The sequence below is a fragment of the Tarenaya hassleriana genome, unplaced genomic scaffold, assembly GCF_000463585.1.
Source record: "Tarenaya hassleriana unplaced genomic scaffold, ASM46358v1 Cleome58, whole genome shotgun sequence".
Taxonomy (NCBI): domain Eukaryota; kingdom Viridiplantae; phylum Streptophyta; class Magnoliopsida; order Brassicales; family Cleomaceae; genus Tarenaya; species Tarenaya hassleriana.
This window is the reverse complement of record NW_010968329.1, coordinates 574124-592576: the sequence shown is the minus strand read 5'-3', so window position 1 is coordinate 592576 and position 18453 is coordinate 574124. Positions and strand designations below refer to the sequence as shown.

Below are 18453 nucleotides of genomic sequence, written 5' to 3'. Positions count from 1 at the left end.
TGCCGAGAGTTCGAGTGTCGTTGAGGTACCGAAGGATCCATTTCACGGCTTACCAATGATCAGTAGTTGGACGATGCATGAACTGCGAGATATTGTTGACGGCAAAGGCAGTGTCAGGACGGGTGAAGATGAGGTATTGTAAGCTGCCCAACACTTGACGGTACTCGCCAGGATCGTCAAGTGGACTGCCCGAGTGAAGGTGTAACGCCGAAGAGGATGGCATCGGGGTCAGAACTGGTTTTGCCGTGGACATGTTGTGACGGGAGAGAATTTTCGAGATGTATCTTCATTGGCTAAGGAGAAGACCAGTGTGTGTCCGGGTGACTTCGACACCAAGGAAGAAGGAGAGATCGCCAAGATCCTTGATGGAGAAGTGACGTGCCACCCGATCAATGAACTCCTGTACCGACACCTTGCTACTTTCAGTGATAATGATGTCATCAACGTAGACAAGAATGTAAATGATAACGTTATCACGGTTGTAAATGAATAAGGAGGTGTCAGAAAGTGAGTTAACAAACCCAGAGTCGACAAGAAATCGACATAGCTCCTTGTACCATGTACGAGGAGCTTGCTTGAACCCATATAAAGCCTTGTGAAGTTTGCACACAAATGTGGGATTATCACGATCTACAAAATCCGACAGTTGAGCAAGATAGACGTCTTCTTGCAGGGTGCCTTGAAGAAAGGTATTATTGACATCAAGCTGTCGGAGGCACCAACCCTTTGAAACTGCAATACTCAGCACAACGCGAACCGTGGCATGTTTGATAACCGGGCTGAAAATGTCAGTGTAGTCAATGCCAGGCCTTTGGTGAAAGCCTTTGGCAACGAGACGGGCTTTGTACCTATCAACAGAGCCATCAGATAAATGTTTAGTCCGAAAAATCCACTTACACTCAACGACGTTGTAAGAGTCATGCAGTGGTACAAGGCTCCATGTGTCATTGCGTAGCAGGGCATTGAACCCCTCCGTCATTGCACTTCTCCATTTTGGGTCCTTCAAAGCCTGCGAAACACACGTTGGTTCCAAATCTCGGCTAGGGTCTAAGGTTACGAACATGGAGATTTTGGCCTTAGGTTTGGTAATATGGTTTTTCGAGCGAGTGATCATGGGATGGTTGTTTGTTGGGGTGTCGGCGAACGATTCGGGTACGGAGGAAGATGACTCGGCATGGGCTGTGTAGGTGACAGGTTCATGAGTATCGGGCAAGGTGGGCGAAGGATTTGGTGACAATACCTGTTGGAGGAGGCAGGAGAAGGCGGATGGATGCGAATCAGTCACTCGCGGTGGCGAAGGAGAAGAACACGGGATCGGCGTGGGCGCATGTGTAACGACTCGAGGCCGCTACGAATTGTCGAAACTGCCCTCACACAGCAACCCGAGACCTTTCAGCGTGTTTTGTCCTCACTCGCATGCATACCGAGACACTTCCCAGTAGGTCACCCATCCTGAGATTGCTCCAGAGTCAACACGCTTAACTTTGGAGTTCTGTCGGGATAGTCAACCAAAAAGGTAGGTGCACCTTGTTGCTATGAGTAGCTCAACTAATTCTTTTATGTTATCTTAGACTGTATAGTCTCATACCTATATAGCCCTCGAATCTCTCTCATTCCGGTGTGTTCGATTCATCCCTGTACCCCCTACCCAGAAGCTCGTCAGGAGCCGCCCCTTGTCCGTGCCTCTACACCGGCGATCACTCCCCGCCCTCCTACGGTACTCTGGGTTGTCACAACATGTGTGTATGTCGGCGGCCAAATCGGGACGAGAGAAGTGGGCCCAGCCACGGACAGAAGTGGCGGCGCCGAGGAGTGAAGAGAAGCCGAGAGAAGTGTAGAATAAGGGAATTCGGTTTCGACAAAGGTGACATGACAGGAGACGTACAAACGAGACGTGGCCACGTGAAGACAAAGAAAAGCACTTTGTGTTAGAGAATAACCAACAAAAACACAAGGAGTAGAGCGTGGATCAAGTTTGTGACGAGTATAGGGTCGTAGCCACAGGTAGCAAAGACAACCAAAGGTTCGAAGTTTGGTATAGTTCGGTATCGTGTGAAAGAGAAGCTCGAAGGGAGAGCGATGGCCGATTACCGAAGACGGAAGCCGATTTATTAAATAAACGACGGTCGAAAATGAAAAGGTCCTAAACTTGGATGGAATGGAAACTTGGGAAAGAAGTGTGAGACCCGTTTCAACAATGTGGCGATGTTTACGTTCAGACATGCCATTGTGTTCGGGTGTGTGAGGAGGTGTTGTAAGATGAGAAATACCATGAGTCGATAGAAAATTTCGGAGTGCGAGAAATTCTCCACCATTGTCTGAATAAAGGGTGACGATTTTAGTGTTAAAGTGGTTTTCAACAAGAGGCTTAAACCGAGTAAATATTGTAAAAACATCAGATTTTCGACGGAGCGATAGAACCATGTGTAACGGGTGAAATGGTCGACAAAAATAACGGAATATTTGTACCCGTCAAAGGATTGAATGGGAGAGGTCCATACATCATAATATAAAATTTCGAGTGGACGAGAAGAAGAAATCGAAGATATCGAAAAGGGTTGCTTATGACTTTTATTAATGGAGCATGGTTCACAAGACAACACTCGATCGGTTTGAAGAATGCGACAATGGTAGAGAAAACTTTGAAATGAAAAGTTAAGGACGTCTTTCGACGGATGACCTAGCCTAGAGTGTCATGCGAAAGAGAAGACTTGACACTCGAAAGTGCAAGAACCGACGTCTTATTGGAAAAGGTAGACGAAGGAGGAGAAAACGACCAAACATACACACCATCACGGAGCGGCCCGGTTACTAACGTCGTTCCCGTTTTTTGTCCTTCACCTGAAAATAACGAGCAAAAAATTCGACCGAAACATTGTTAGATTGACATAATTGGTGAATGAACAGTAGGTTTTTATGCATAGACGGGACAAAAAGGACATTGTAACAAAAGAGGGCGATGAGGCGAGGGTAGAGAAGAGAAACTCGTGTGTGTTATCGCAAGACCAGAACCATCTCCGATGGTGACTTAATCACCTCCAAGGTATAGAGAGTGCATGGAGAGGTTGGCAAGGTCGGTAGTGACATGATGCGAAGCACCGGAGTCAAGGAGCCATGACGGATTCAGTGGCGCGGTGACTACAACCGGGTATGCCGACGGCTGCCAAGGCATGGCAGCAAGCTGATGTTGCTGATCCGGGGAAGTATTGCCGGCGGACGGGAGGAGACGACATGTCCGAGCGTTGTGGCCTTGTATGCCACAGAGATGGAACTTGCCGAGGTATGGCCGAGGTGATCAAGAAGCCGAGCCGCGATTCTATCTGAATCATGGCCGAGGAGACTTCGGGCCTGGGAATTGTCGAGGACCATTCTGAGCCGGAGGACGCCAGGAGGGACGGTAGCCTTGTTGAGCAACATGAGCCAAGACTGGCGTGGCTAGGAGAGGAGCCGTAACCGTGAGATCAATGTCGTGACTGAAAAGTTTTTCATGAAGCTCTACAAAAGAGATTATTGTGTCCCAAGCTTGAACAATATCCTTGATCGGTTTGTACTCATCACCGAGGCCGGCAAGAATGAGATCAACGAGATCTTCGTGATCCATTGTTTTTCCAAGTAGGGTTAATTCATCTCCTTTTGCCTTGAAGAAATTCATGTATTCATCAAGGGTTTTAGTACCTTTCGTGTATCGACGTATATGGTCCTTGATAAGCTTCACGTGACCTTGGCTCGATCGGCCGTAAGTCTGAGCTAATGTCGTCCACGCAGCAGCAGACGTAGCAGCGGACGCAACAAGCGCCTGACAAGTCCCGGAGATGGATCCGAGCAAAGCCGAGAAGACAAGACGATCTTGTCTGAACCACTGCTGGAAGTTAGGGTTCGGAGCGACAGTTGTGCCGGCGGTGACTGTCAGAGATGGATCTTGAGCCGGATCGAGGAAAAGATCAAGGTTGTACCCTTGAAGTAAGGTACGGATCTGTATGCTCCAGGTGAGATAGTTGGTTGCTGTCAACTTGGTGACGTTGGAGACGTTGATGTTGATGAGCGGGCTATCAGTGCTGTAGGGAGTGACAGTGTCGACTGGGAGAGCCGAGGTGCTGGAGGATGTGTTGGCTGCCATGGCAGGGACAGGAGAGACAACGTCCGAAGGAGGGAGGAAGGCGGAGCAGGGGCGGACGAGTCATAGACAGTGACGACGTCTGTGTGCTGAGAGATAAGGCGGGCAGAGGAGTAGGAAAAAAAAAAGTCTTGTGATGGTGGCTCTGATACTATAAACAAGTTTAGGGTTTTGGAAAAATGTTTTCTTATCATTAACAGTGAGATTTGTATAAATATATAGAAGTTTGAATCAAGGAGAAGAGAATCTAACGTAATCTACACATGATACAATCAAATCCCGTGATTTTAGCATATCCCTATTACACTATTTATAGGATAAGGAGAGAGATGTCCATAGATACCTATGAACTTCAACACCTTAAGAACTCAGATCCATCAATAAAGTCAATATATCTTTGAAGTCCAAAACCCAAAATTTCATGGTTCATTTTAATAGTTTATATTTCAAACACAAATTCCACGTAACAGAACGATTTTTAGATTTCAATCGTATAACATATTGTAAACAATATATAAGGCCATCAAAAGTCCTTGCAGCAAAACGCAAAAGTGTCCTTCATGCACTTATCTTACCGAACTGGACAGCGTGTTGTCTAGGGGCGATTGATCACGAAAATTGTCTTTTAGCAATAGAACTAGTCAAGGCTATCACAAGTCGCAAGGAGCTAGTAGAACTACAATGACAGAATAAAATGGACACTTCCAAGAAAAACCGTATATAGAGATATCAAAATGGATCGGTTTATACGGGTTGACCCAACCCGAACTACTTATAAACTCCAATGGGTTAGTTTATTTGACTAAAATTTTAAAATGGGTTAAATGGATTTTGACCCATTAAACCCATAGTTTAAATGGTTAGCTCATTAAATCCTCGTTATATACTTAGTTAAAATTAAATTTATTTCATAACTAATTAAAATTGTTATATTTAGATATATAAATATTAGCACATATAGATATATATATATATATATACATATATATCTATATGAATTGAATCGAAATATTTAATGTCATTTTCGAATCGAATTGTATCGAAAAATTCGGTACCATTTTCGATTCGAATCGCATCGAAAAATTCGGTGTGTTTTTCGATTCGAATCGCATTGAAAACTCGATACCGCTCCGAATCGAATCGTTACAAGAAACTCGGTGTCATTTATGAATCGAATCGTGTCGAAAAATTTGAATCGTATAAAACGAACTCGATACCGTTCCGAATGGAATCGTACCAAAAAACTCGAATCATACCGAAAAACTCAGTACCATTTTTGAATCAAACGTATTGAAAAACTCGATGTTGTTTTCGAACCAAACCGTTCAAAAAATCTAAACGGCAATATTTCTAAAACATCAAATCGAATCGAATTTAAAAAAAACTCGAAAAAATCTGATTTTTTTTAAGAAAATATATAATTTTTTTCATAAACTACCTAATATAATATAATATCCGATTTCGTATATATTTTTATTGAATCTTATAAACCGAATTGATTATTAAAATATCAATACCTAGTTTATATGAGTATACATATTAATAATATATATATATATATAATTAGTATATGAATATATAAATAGATTTAAAAAGGTTTAATGGATCGACCCAATCCAATCTATTGTTATTAATGGATCGATCCAACCCAATCCATTGTTATTAACGGATCGAGCCAATCTAATCCGTTTATCTTTAAAATCTAAATGGATTGAGCCAAACCCATTGACATCTATATTCTCTAATCATATATAATAATAATAATAATTAGATTTTTTGTGTTATGATAGTTTTTATTTATTTTGAATTTTTTAGTTTAGTTTTTAGTTTAGATTTTGAATCTTAACTTTTGGTTTTTTGTTTTTATAATATTTGTAAATCCAAAAAGTAGATTTTTTGGTTTTTAATTAATTTTTTTCAATAAATTAGTTTTCTAAATTTTTTAAAAATTTAAATTTACAAAATAAAAACTTTCTCTATTGAACCTTTAAAGAACAAAAAAATTCAAAATAAAAACGATGTACTTAGTAGAGATTGATCATTGATGCATCTCCCCATAATAAAACCCAACGGTGTTGCCCAGTGAAAAAAAAACACTTTTCTTTCCTCTTCCTTCCCTCCCATTTCCTCTTCAAAATCAGAGATCGTAGAAACCCTAGAAAAAAAAAATGGAGGAATCGGAACTGAACTATGAGCAGCTTCGCCTGAAGAGGCTCGAAGAGAACAAGAAGAGAATGGAGGAGCTTAATCTCAACAAGCTCGCTCAGGCTCTTCGCGGTTCTTCTTCTCTGAAGCCGTCTCCGGTAGGTAACACGATTTGGATACCGACACCTGATTTTCTCTGTTTCTGGGTTTTTCATTTTTTATTTTTCAGTAATATTTTCTGAGGTTTGATGTTTCGGAAGATTTTCTTCAGATTTTGCTTGAAATGCCAATTCTTTTAGCTTAGGCAATGGACGAACTTCTTTTTTGTGGGTTTTGTGTGAGTGCAGATGAAGAGAGGGAAGCCACGAGCGCTGCGGCAGCCTGTGGACTCATCGGCAGTCAGGAGGTCGAGCCGAATGGCGCTCAAGCCGGCTCCGAATTACACAGAGGTTTAGCCTTAACCCTAAACCTGAATTACACAGAGGTTTTCAGTTGGTGCCCTCCTTTAATTAAGAGTCCCGATTTATTGACAATGGGATCATGTTTTCGATATTGGTTACAGATTATTTGCCTATTTGATCATCGAACAAACTATTTTCACGAGAAAGTTGAAGTAGTTTAGATATTTTCTTTGGGAGATTGGCATTGATGGGTTTGCTCTATTTTACCATTTGATTTTGTTGATGAAAAATGCTCATTTTTTTACTGGTGTTGTTTAGTTGGAAATATACTATTCTTGTAGCATGAACCGGAAATCTCTTACCTGTGAGATCAATCGAGAGTGCAGACTCGCTTTTCGAGTCCTTTTCCTTGCTAGGGTTGTATTAATCTGTAGTCAGATGTCTACCGCAGAAATTCATGTGAAAGGAGTTTCCTTTTTCCTCAGAAACAGGTGAACCGAAATGTTTCTGCTCTCTTTTCTTCATTTGAAGAAGATTTTGGAACTTCAACGGAAGTTAGCACCTATGCTTATCAAAATCTTCTCAGCCTGGGTCAGTGGGTCTTGAACCCAGATCTTAGTTGCATTGGATGCTTGTTCGTCAAAGTGGGGTTGGTGTGATGTTAAAATTGGTTTGCTTCCCATTATTGCTTCTAACAAGGTGTTGATCTCGACTTCCTGGTTTGTTCTCTTGCAGCTTGGACTAGAACTTCTGCATAGGCCACGGAGGTCGGGTCAACTAACGCAATCTCGGTGTCGAATACAAATTCTTTCAAACCATCACCGTTTGTTCATAATCTGTTTCTATGATTCTGCTTGCAGAACCTACCGACGAAGGGATTTGCTGAATCGAAAATATGCTTCGGATGAGGAGAGAGCGTATGCTATTGACAGGGTTAAGAAGCTTCAGTCAAACTTAGAACCAGAATTCCCGAGCTTTGTTAAGCCAATGCTTCAATCTCATGTCACTGGAGGATTCTGGCTGGTAGGTAAAGATCGAGTTAAAGTGGTAAAAGCCTTAGGAGTTGCAGTTTTGATATTCCACCATTTTCCATCGTCTAAGGAAATAATGAATTTTTGACCCTTCACAAAATTGTGTTGTATGTAGGGTGGAGTATGGATCGGGATACCAAAAAGTTTTTTGATACCCGAATCCGGATTCAAACATATCGGATATCAGATTTGAAATCTGATCCTAAACATATGGGTCACGTATATCCGAAAAAAATTTCGGTAACCGTTGGTACCAAATCTAAAAAAAAAGCTAAATAATTTTCTAATATTTAATAAATATTAGAGATGTTCTTTTAATTTTCAAGAAAGATTCAAGGATAATTCGTAATTTGAAGAAATACTGGAAAAAATTATAGTTTTTAATAAATGTAAAGTATATTTTTTCTAGTTATGTTGGATACTCTAACTATAAAGCTACGAAATCCAAATCTGATTACGGGTAGTTTCGGTTACAAACCTAAATCTAAATCCAACTTCATCTGATATCAGGAAATCGGTTAACTTCTTTTTTTGGTAACCGGATGTCCTGGACTGAGTGCCAGACTAATCATAGGGACGGGAGCAAGCCATGTGATTAGAATTTGCATTCCCCTTCCCAACTTGAGGCTTGAAATCGGTTAACTTTGCCCCGATTATTGGTTATTTTACCACCCCTAGTGGTAGGTCGCCAAAATCTTATAGTATGTTTGGACCTCAAGCCGTGTGACACTTAGATACTTGGATGGAACTAAGCCTTAAAAGAATTAACGCAGTGGAAGATAATGGAAAGAAAACAACGAGCGATTGTATTGATTGGGAAAATATACAAAGGAGAGTGTTTGAGTGAGTACAAGGCGGAGATGATCTATACAAATAAGGATGGCCTATTTATAGCCGCCTTAGTCAGGTGGAGAAGTGAAACGGACGGTCTAGATTCGTCAAGGTTGCTGGGATGGACGGTTCAGGTTTTCGGAAGAATTCTAGACTTGGTACCACCTTGAAGTCATCCATGGTGACAATGGTGAAGTTACTGCTCATGTGTGGATTCGTAATACTTTAATATTTGCGGTTATATTTAGAAGTTTCACATATTGATTTGGCATAAATTAGTTAGTTAAATGGTTTTTTTGTGTGATTTTTCTCACGTTCCCTGGTACTCTTCTCTCTTTGATTCACCTGCCTCTTCCCTCTTGAATTCGAACACAGGGATTGCCATTGCGGTTCTGCAAGGCGCACCTACCAAAATGTGACGAAATGGTCACTTTGGTTGATGAAGAAGGAGAGGAGTTCCCTACAAAGTATCTGGCCGAGAAAAATGGGCTGAGCGGAGGATGGAGAGGCTTCTCCATCAATCACGGACTCGTCGATGGAGATGCCCTCCTATTTCAGCTTGTTGCTCCGACCAAGTTTAAGGTAAACATTCTGATACCCGAATCTTCTGTTTATCTATTTTTTAGTATATTGGACCAAGGCTTATGCGAATAATTCTAGTCAAACGGTTAAGTGAAACTGTGAGGTAAATATTCTCAGCGTACTTTATTAGTGAAAATACAATGGGAATCGTAGGTTAAATGATTTACATAATGACAATAATACCATTATACTCATAATATCTTGAACTTTACCCAAACTTGGTGATCTAGTGGTAAGATAACATGCAAAACATTCTCTTTTCCCGGTTCAAATCCAAACATTGGAGAGGCATTCAGCTGGATTTTTCCGGTACTCTGAAAGATGTAGTTGGACCAAGGTTGTGGTGAACTTCCGGATTATCAAAAACAAATATATATATCTTGAACTTTTCTAACCCACGAACCATGGGCATATACATAAAAGTGGAAGTAACTCGTGGTTTAGAAACAAGTCTCGAGCATTTTTTAATGCTGAGATGCTTTACCAAGAACTTCCCTGTAGCATTAGATGAAAACTCATTCCCCAAATTTTATTTTTTTATGCCTTTGTTAGGTTTATATCATCAGAGTATATAACGACGACGATTTCTGTGCAAATGGAGGTGATAAAGAGAACGAGAGCGAGAATGGAACAGAAACCAAAGAGTTGAAGGGCACGGCTAAGAGGAAAAGAAGAGGTAATGTTGTATCCATTTGGATTAGGGAATCGTAATTACAAACTAATTGCTCCATTAATAACTGTTTAATTGCAGGCAGAGGGAGAAGGATGTGAAGGTTTGACAGGAAATAACGTAGAACTAACTTCAACCAAACACTTTCCTTTTGATGAGTCCAAGTAATATTGGCCCGTTAGGTCATGACGACAAAAACTATTTTGTGTATTGGTTTAAGAACAAAATTTGCATGGCTCAAGACGAGGTGTTACGTGTGTATGTACGTTGGCAGGATAACACTCGCTTATGGCTGGACGTGTCGGTTTTCGGTTCCATATTCAAGCGATTCTGTTCGAGAATGATATTTTTGGTTTTATGAAAAAATGTATCAAACTAGAAACGAATGTTAAATGGTTTGGTTCAAAGTGGTATTGTTAGAAATACTACCAAGCCATAATATTTACACATTAAATAATTTGGATTTTGGTTTAATATTTGATAGATTCAGTTTGATATTTATATAGCTCGGTTCGGGAATAACTTATTCGGTTCTGTAAAAAAATATATCAAATTTGAACTGTATGTTATTTGGTTCAGACCAACTTGGATCGGTGTGAAACAAAATTTTCGAACCGAAGTCCCCACTTGCTATTGATTGTTTATATTGTATACACAAGGTGTGTTCAAACATAGATAGAGCTTCTTGGCTTTATTGTTTTTTACAGTGGAAACGTTCCCTCCCGTTTTCGTCTCCGACGTTCGTTTGTGCAGAAAATTAAATAACATCGAGTTTTTAACGAGTTTTGGTGTTGACAAAGAAAATGAAGGCAACATGTATACTATTGGAAAAGACTAGAAACTACTACATTTGGACACATGTTCATCTATAGGAGTGTATATAGGATTTGACCTAAATGCATCATTTCCAATTAAGCCATGTTTCCTTCCATTATTAGGCTAGACATTATGTAAAGAGATTTGTCTCTATCCTTCTATATTTTTATATAAGTATGTATCATTCATTAATAATAGAATGTGAAACATTCTTTTCTACCTTATACTCAATTTGGTTCATGAGAGCGAGATCTTTGATCATCTTCATCTTCTTCTTTTTTTTCATTTCATTTTTACTGTCAACTCTCCAAATATATATATATATATAACTTTTGTCTACAAACGGATTCATATCCCAAATTGATTTCTATCATTTTTTACGGTGACAATTATTCTCTCTGGTCACGTTCGGCTCAAATCATATTGAGCAGCAAGGGGCTTTGGCCTCATATCTCGGTCGGAACAGAAGTGTCTCTGGACAACAAAAGGAAGTCCATTGATGAAGACACCTCCAAAGCTAGAAAAACAACAGACCAAAATACCAAATGGTATCAAGAGGATCAATTGGCTCTTGCCACCTTACATAGCTTGATGGATCATGAAGTTCTGTCCAGTTACATTCACATCAAGAATGCAAAGGAGTTATGGGATACCCTTGAAAATATCTACGGTAATGTATCCATCCAACTTGACCCGTATTTATGAATTAAAGAAATCTTTGCATAGTCTCCAACAAGAAGAGAAGGTATTCAACAAACATATTGGGGAATTCAATGGGATTCGGGCAGAACTCAGCGATCTCCGACCCCCGTCGGTTGATCCGAAGGTTATTGCTGAGAGACTCGAACAAGACAATGTGTTTGCGTTACTTTCTTCTCTCAATTGTGCGTACAACACATTGATCTACCATATCCATCGACAAGAGAAACTTCCATCTCTCAATGAGGTTATGTGCAATGGTTAAAAGGGAAGAAAGTAACAGAAAACTTTTCCAAGGGTCAAGTGAACTTACTCATTATCGCAAAGAGAATCCCTCACCTCATGAAAAGAAAATATGATGTGCGACCATTGCAAACGCCCTGGTCATCCAAAAGCGAAGTGTTGGGTCCTTTATCCACATCTGAAACTACAAAGTTCAAAGATGTTGGAACTAAGAATCACGCCATGAGTGCAACGAGAACAGGTCAGGTCACCAAAGCAGATTTTCTTGCACTCATGCAATATCTCAAGGTTGAGAAAATAATCTTGTAATGTCTTCTTCACTACTCAAATTTGTCACAAACCCATTATTCTTGACTCAGATGCTACGAACCATATGATTTTTGATGCTTCACTTCTTAAACACATTGAACCAGTTTATGGAAGTGTATCAATAGCTAATAGTCACAACATAAGTATACGAGGTCAAGGAGCTCTAACTTTGCTTAACAAAGAGATTCGAGCTCTTTTCCTTCTTGAGTTCACAACAAACCTAATATTTATTGCTAGACTATGTATTGATCTACGTTGTTCAGTTTCTTTTGATACTAGTGAAGTTTGGTTTCAGGATATTGAGACGAGACAAACAATTGGAAAAGGGGTCGCACGAGGAAATCTCTATGTGTTAGACAATTTGGATTATGTTTCTTCATCAGCTTTTCACTCTATTTGGCATGCTAGACTAGGACATCCTCATCACAATGCTTTAAAAAAATCGTTACCACATGTTAGTTTTGATCATAGAAAATGTGAGGCATGTGTCCTAGAGAAACATTGTCGTGTTATATTTCCGACTTCTCAAACTACATATGACCATTGTTTTGCTCTTATTCATTCTGATGTTTGGACCGCTCCATTCTCTACTCGTGATCATAAAAAGTATTTTGTTACTTTCATAGATGAATACTCGAAAATACATGGTTAACACTCTTACCTTCAAAGGAACATGTGTTTGAAATTTTCAAAGGATTTCACAAATATGTCTCAACTCAATACAATAGACAGATTAAGTGTCTTCGGACCAACAACAATGGTGAATATACAAGCAAAGAATTTCAAGACTATTTCTTCCAGCATGGGATTGTCCACCAAACATCTTGTGCGCACACTCCACAACAAAATGGAGTGGCCGAGAGGAAGAATCGCCATCTCATTGATGTTGCTAGAACTCTAATGTTCTTTCGTAATGTGTCGAAACGTTTTTGGGGAGATGTTGTGGTGATTGCATGTTACTTGATCAACCTCTCCCAACTAAATGCCTTAAGGACTCTTCGCCGTTTAAGGTACTCAATCGAACGAAACCACTTATTAATCACTTAAAGGTTTTTGGGTGTGTTTGCTATGTTTTTGTTTCAGAAACTCAACGAAGCAAGTTGGACCCGAAAAGTGTGTCTTCCTTGGATATTTTATTACTCAAAAGGATTATAAGTGTTTGATCCAATCAACAATCGCATCCAAATATCATCTAGAGAAGTTAAATTTGACGAAGATACTGTCTATTTTGCACTGCAACCTTGGAATGCCCTGGATGAGATCACAATACCCAACGAGAATCGGGTTTTTGCTCAACGTCAAATCATTCATTCGTTTCTTGAGCCACATCCCGATGTTGCACCTATGCTGGACCCCTTAAGTGCGACTGAGGATCCCTCACCATCACATGATCCAGATGATTTAGTTCTTGATGACGAGATAGCTCCTGACTTCGATGCCCCTCTCTCCTCCCCCGTAGTCGAGGAATCACATCTTGATCATGACCAAGATGTGGTAAACAATGTATCACCACTAGTTGTAGATCACTAAAAAATGCTCACACACTCAGAAGAGAGCATTGTTAATGACTCTGGCAATTTAGAAGCTCCATTACCTCGTCTAGCACTAGACCCAAAGCTCCAAAGACATGCGTGTGTGAACATTCAAATAGGCATGCAGTAGCCTATCCTAATGAGCAATATTCCTCTTACTCTATATTTCCTTCTAACCATCAAGTGTTTTTAAGTAAACTTGACCATGACATGAAGCCAAGATCGTATGATGAAGCCAAAGATAATCCCATATGGCGAAAACCTATGTTTGCAGAAGTTAAAGCTCTCCACCAGAATAACACTTGGGAGATAATATTGCACCTCTTCCGCAAGATAAACAAGTTGTTGGATGCAAATGGGTGTACAAGATAAAATACCTCAGCAATGAAACCATTGAACGCTACAAATCACGACTTGTTGCTAGAGGATACACTCAAATATACGGAGAAGATTACACCGACACATTCGCTCCTACAGTTAAGATCTCCTATGTCCGTGTTATTTTATCTGTTGCCACTAACTTTGATTGAGATCTTTGGCAGATGGACGTGAGAAATGTTTTTCTTCAAGGCGATCTTGAAGAAGAGATTTATATGCTCCCTCCTCCAGGATTTGAAAGTTCCTTCATTGATAACGAAGTATGCAAGCTCAAGAAGTCAATTTACGGCTTGAAACAGTCGCCACGATCTTGGAACAAGAAGCTTCATGATGCTCTTACTTCTCACGGCTTTGTGAAGAGTGAATCGGATCACTCCCTTTTCACTCTTCAGAGGGAATCGGGTATTATCATTCTCTTTTAGTTTACGTTGACGATATTATTATCACAGGAGATGATAAGAATGACATTGCTCGTACAAAAGAATACTTGAAGCAAACATTTGATATCAAAGACCTGGGAGAATTAAAGTATTTTCTTGGGATAGAAGTTACTCGAACAAGTAGAGGGTCGTTTCTTTCCTAGCGAAAATACATTTTTGATTTACTTGATTCCACAGAAAAACTCGGTTCCAAACTTGCCAAGACGCCAATTGAGGAAAGCTACAAGAATCACCACGAGGGGGAACCTTTCACGGATGTTGAACGATATTGACGAGTCATGGGTAAATTTATTTATCTTTGTATTATTCGGCCTGATATAGGATTTACTGTTAATCAGATCAGTCAATGGATGCACAAACCATGTCAACATCATTGGCGAATGGTAGAACGCATACTCAAGTATCTCAAGGATCACCAAACAAAGGTGTGTGGATGGAACGAACAAATGTTCGAACATTGTCGCATATTGTGATGCAGATTGGGCAGGTGATAAATTCGACCATAAATCAACGTCGGGGTACTGTACGTTCGTGGGAGAAAACTTTGTGTCGTGAAAAAGCAAAAAACAATGTGTCGTGGCAAGATCAAGTGCTGAAGCGGAATATAGGGCAATCGCAAACACTACATGTGAGCTCATGTGGTTGAGAGATTTGTTACGAGACCTCGTCATCAACAATACAAATCATATACCACTGCATTGTGACAATCAAGCTGTCATTCACATCGCTACAAACTCGGTGTTTCATAAACGAACGAAACACATAGAAGTTGATTGTCACTTGATACGAGAGAAAGTTACGCAAGGAATCATATCTCTCACATACATCAAGAGTTCTGACAAGCCTGCAGACATCCTTACCAAAGCCACAAGTCACTTGTGTTAGACAAGCTTCTCTCCAAGATTAGACTCATTGAATATCGAGTTCCAATCTTGAGGGGGAATGTTGACAAAGAAAATGAAGACAACACATGCACCATTGGAAAAGACTAAAACCTACTACATTTGGATACATGTTCATCTATAGGAGCAGAGTGTATATAGGATTTGACCTAAATGCATCATTTCCTCCCGTAATTAAGCCATGTTTCCTCCCATTATTAGGCTAGACGTTATGTAAAGGGGTTTGTCTCTATCCTTCTATATTTTTTTATAAGTATGTATCATTCATTAATAATAGAACATGAATCATTATTTTCTACTTTATACTCAATTTGGTTCATTTTGGTCCCGAGGACCCTACATTTTTGCGGGAGTCACCGACAATCGACTAACGGCGAAGAAAGAACGAAAAAGAACTAGCAGAGCACCACAACTCTGGTGTCTTGCCTCAACGTTCACAAAAAAAGAGAATATAACCGGGAATTGAGATATACCTGACCGAATCACTCACTTTCAACTTTAGCTCGCACCGCTGAAGCTCCGCCGACGAGATCGTCTTCCAATCGTCTTTGTCTCTTCTCTCTCTCAAGTATGTGTGATCGAATGTTCGAGAGCCTACGGTTTCATTAACCCTCTAAGCCAAAACGCTTGTTTTGGACCACGTCCGGTTTTGCCACACTGGGAGAATCTCTCCTAAAGAGATTCTTTCTCTTTTTCCGCCAATGCTTTCTGAAATCCCAAAAATTTTGCTGTAGCAGATCATGTACTCCATTGTGGTTTATGGAGAATTCTTCCAAATGTTATGCATAAGATCAATAATGGTTTAATGTCAATGTTGACAACAACATTGTTGTCGACCAAAAAATGTATTGGGAAAATAGAATTGTTGACGAAATGGCCTAGTCAATATACATAAGATCATGAATAGGCAGAAATGATTTCGGAAAAAGGGTGTAGCTTTCTTTTGAAAAGATGAAACTTTGAACTACTTGGTACTGTGGTTGGTCGTTGGATGTGCTTCAAAAGGGCATCGAACTCGTACATGTGGATAAACGAAAAGGGACTTCCCGACCCACCCGAGCGTGCATTCGATTCAAAAATTTTAGGCTCAGGCTTGGGCTAGTCCGATTTTTTCGGGTCTATATAAACGAATCCGAAGTTGACCCTACAAATTTCGGCTTCAGATCAAGTTGGGCTGACCCGGACGGGACTGCTCAATTTCTTTGTAATTTTTTTTAATTATTTTTTTAAAAAAAACTTCGGACCGATCCGAAGCCTTGAATTCGATCCAAAAGTTTGATTTTTTTTCATACCGGAACAATTAGGCCCTAAATCTAACATTTTTCGGGTGGAATCGGACCAAACTTCGTACCTCAGGTCTGGAGACTCAATTGACACCCTACTTCCGATGGAGAATCTGAACAAATTTTAGGTGGAGATAAACTTAATTTAATTATAGAACAAAACATAATTTTATAATGGGGATATTTAAAATTTTTCTTTAAAATCATTTAATTTTTATAAAGAAATTCTTTTTTTAGTTGAACAAATAAATAAGTGAATACGCCCCCATTAATTTTAAATTTTAAACTACATCCGCGGCTGAGGATTTCGTCTAAAGATTTTACCTGCAAAATGTGATATATCTTGCTCTATTTTATTTTCCAAAAATAATTTTCGATATATTTTATCGGTTCGTATTTTTGAAAACTCGTGACACTGTAAAAATAATGGGAATGATATGATAACTAAACAAGAAAATTGTGCATTTTTTTTTTGTTAAAGAAAGAAATTGTGCATTTAAACAGAAAGCATGAGTTTAGTTTCTAGAATTTGAAATTAATCTCACTTTTTTTTTATAATTCGAAAGTTAGTCTTTACTTTGGTCCAATTACAGTTTTTGGAAAAATAGAGAAGTTTGAATGAATATTTTTTTCCACGTTTGGATTTGAATCTAGAATAAAAATATGATTTATATATTTTTTTACTATTAGATCACCAGTCATGATAATTTAATCTCAACTAGTGTAAAATGTAAATTAGTGAAATATAAAATTTTTCTGTAAGTAGTAACAGGAAGACGATATACATCTCAGTGATTGATTTAACTAACTGATCAGAATTTAAACTAGAAATCAAATAGATAAAGAAAATATGACGTCGCAAAGAATACAATATAAAAAAGATAATCAAACAAATTAATACCTAAACTATTCTTTTTTGTCAAAAAAATCTTCAATTAATAATTTTTAACTAAAAATTACCAAAATCATAAATTTTGACAAAATAATTCTAAATACTTTTTTTTTTATAACCATGATGGTTTTTCGGACCTTCGACCCGACTACATTCATCCTAGACCCGGGACCTTAAATACTTGCATGATGTACGGATTTATTATATGGATTATAGACGTGATTATATCAAGATAATAAATAAATAAATAAAATTTTTAATAATATATAAAAATAAATATAACAATACATACATATATACATAAACATTAGTTTATGGTTTGTGTTGAATAACATACCTTAGCCAATTCAAGAAGTTTACAATATACTGTCGGAAGCTTCTTTGAAGACGAAGTGGCTGTTTGGTCTTCAATATTCATCATTTTATTGTTACGTGGCCATTCCGATTCCGTTATGTATAACCGAATCGACCCAAGTTCGAGTAATGTATTTGAAATCGAATTTAATATAAAAATTGATTACATATAATTTTCAAAATCGAAAAAATGAACCCCAATTAAATTCAAACAAAATATATAAATAATTGAAAAATAGAATTTTAATTTTAAAAAATAATTATTTTTATTAATAAATATCGAATTCCAAAATAAACCGAATCGAACTTTGTATCTAAATAAAAATCGAATAGATGAAATTTTTTCTAATTCTTAAATAATCAAATTCAAACATAACAAAATTGAACGAGAATAGAAACACCAAATAGGAGTACCCAATAAATAGAAAATTTTAAAATAAACTATACAAATTTAAATAAAAACCAAATCAAATATAAAATAATTAAATACTAGAAAATATTAAATAAAACTATATCGAATATAGATTCGAATTATATTTAATATGAAATATTAAAATATATATAATTTCATAAACTAAACAAACGAATGAGCAAACCAAACGCTCAAAAAACAAATGCTAAATCTTTTTTGTCTTCATCATCGCCTTCATATCCCTCGCCATTTCCATGGCCGCTTCGGCAAAGCCATCGTCTTAGATGTTCCGACTACACCCTAACCTCTCTCCTCCCTCTCTCAGACCCTTCGTTCTCCCTCTGCCACCACCTCCTGCCTCCACCGTCTCCTTCCGCTGCCGCGCCGCCGCCGACATCCCGCTCGGCGGCGCGAACCCG

At 38.7% G+C, this 18453-nt stretch overlaps 3 protein-coding genes across 4 annotated transcripts in view; 2 read left to right on the top strand and 1 right to left on the bottom strand.

The window, feature by feature from the left end:
* Window positions 1-3325: 3325 nt before the first annotated feature.
* On the bottom strand, window positions 3326-4117 carry LOC104798820. Its single transcript, XM_010521023.1, has one exon. The coding sequence runs from the start codon at window positions 4115-4117 to the stop codon at window positions 3326-3328; it is 792 nt and encodes a 263-aa protein (XP_010519325.1).
* Window positions 4118-6180: 2063 nt separating this feature from the next.
* On the top strand, window positions 6181-10035 carry LOC104798798 (B3 domain-containing protein At3g19184). 2 transcript variants are annotated; one of them, XM_010521000.2, is made up of 8 exons: window positions 6181-6417; window positions 6607-6708; window positions 7146-7304; window positions 7396-7427; window positions 7521-7683; window positions 8898-9104; window positions 9657-9780; window positions 9856-10035. In XM_010521000.2, the coding sequence occupies exons 1-8, from the start codon at window positions 6283-6285 to the stop codon at window positions 9873-9875; spliced, it is 942 nt and encodes a 313-aa protein (XP_010519302.1). In that variant the 5' UTR covers window positions 6181-6282; the 3' UTR covers window positions 9876-10035. The 2 variants fall into 2 exon arrangements, with proteins under 2 accessions (XP_010519302.1, XP_010519303.1); XM_010521001.2 differs by lacking the exon at window positions 7146-7304.
* An 8188-nt stretch (window positions 10036-18223) lies between these two features.
* LOC104798819 (protein disulfide-isomerase SCO2) overlaps window positions 18224-18453 on the top strand; it is a 2314-nt gene continuing 2084 nt past the window's right edge. Inside the window, exon 1 of the mRNA XM_010521022.1 lies at window positions 18224-18453. Within this exon, the coding sequence (XP_010519324.1) occupies window positions 18319-18453 (135 nt within the window). The 5' untranslated portion in view covers window positions 18224-18318.

Coding starts and splice junctions, on each gene's coding strand:
- LOC104798820 (XM_010521023.1), bottom strand. CDS start 4,117: ATGGCAGCCAACACATCCTCCAGCACCTCGGCTCTCCCAGTCGACACT.
- LOC104798798 (XM_010521000.2), top strand. CDS start 6,283: ATGGAGGAATCGGAACTGAACTATGAGCAGCTTCGCCTGAAGAGGCTC. Junction 6,418..6,606: donor CTTCTCTGAAGCCGTCTCCG/GTAGGTAACACG, acceptor GTGTGAGTGCAG/ATGAAGAGAGGGAAGCCACG. Junction 7,684..8,897: donor TCACTGGAGGATTCTGGCTG/GTAGGTAAAGAT, acceptor ATTCGAACACAG/GGATTGCCATTGCGGTTCTG.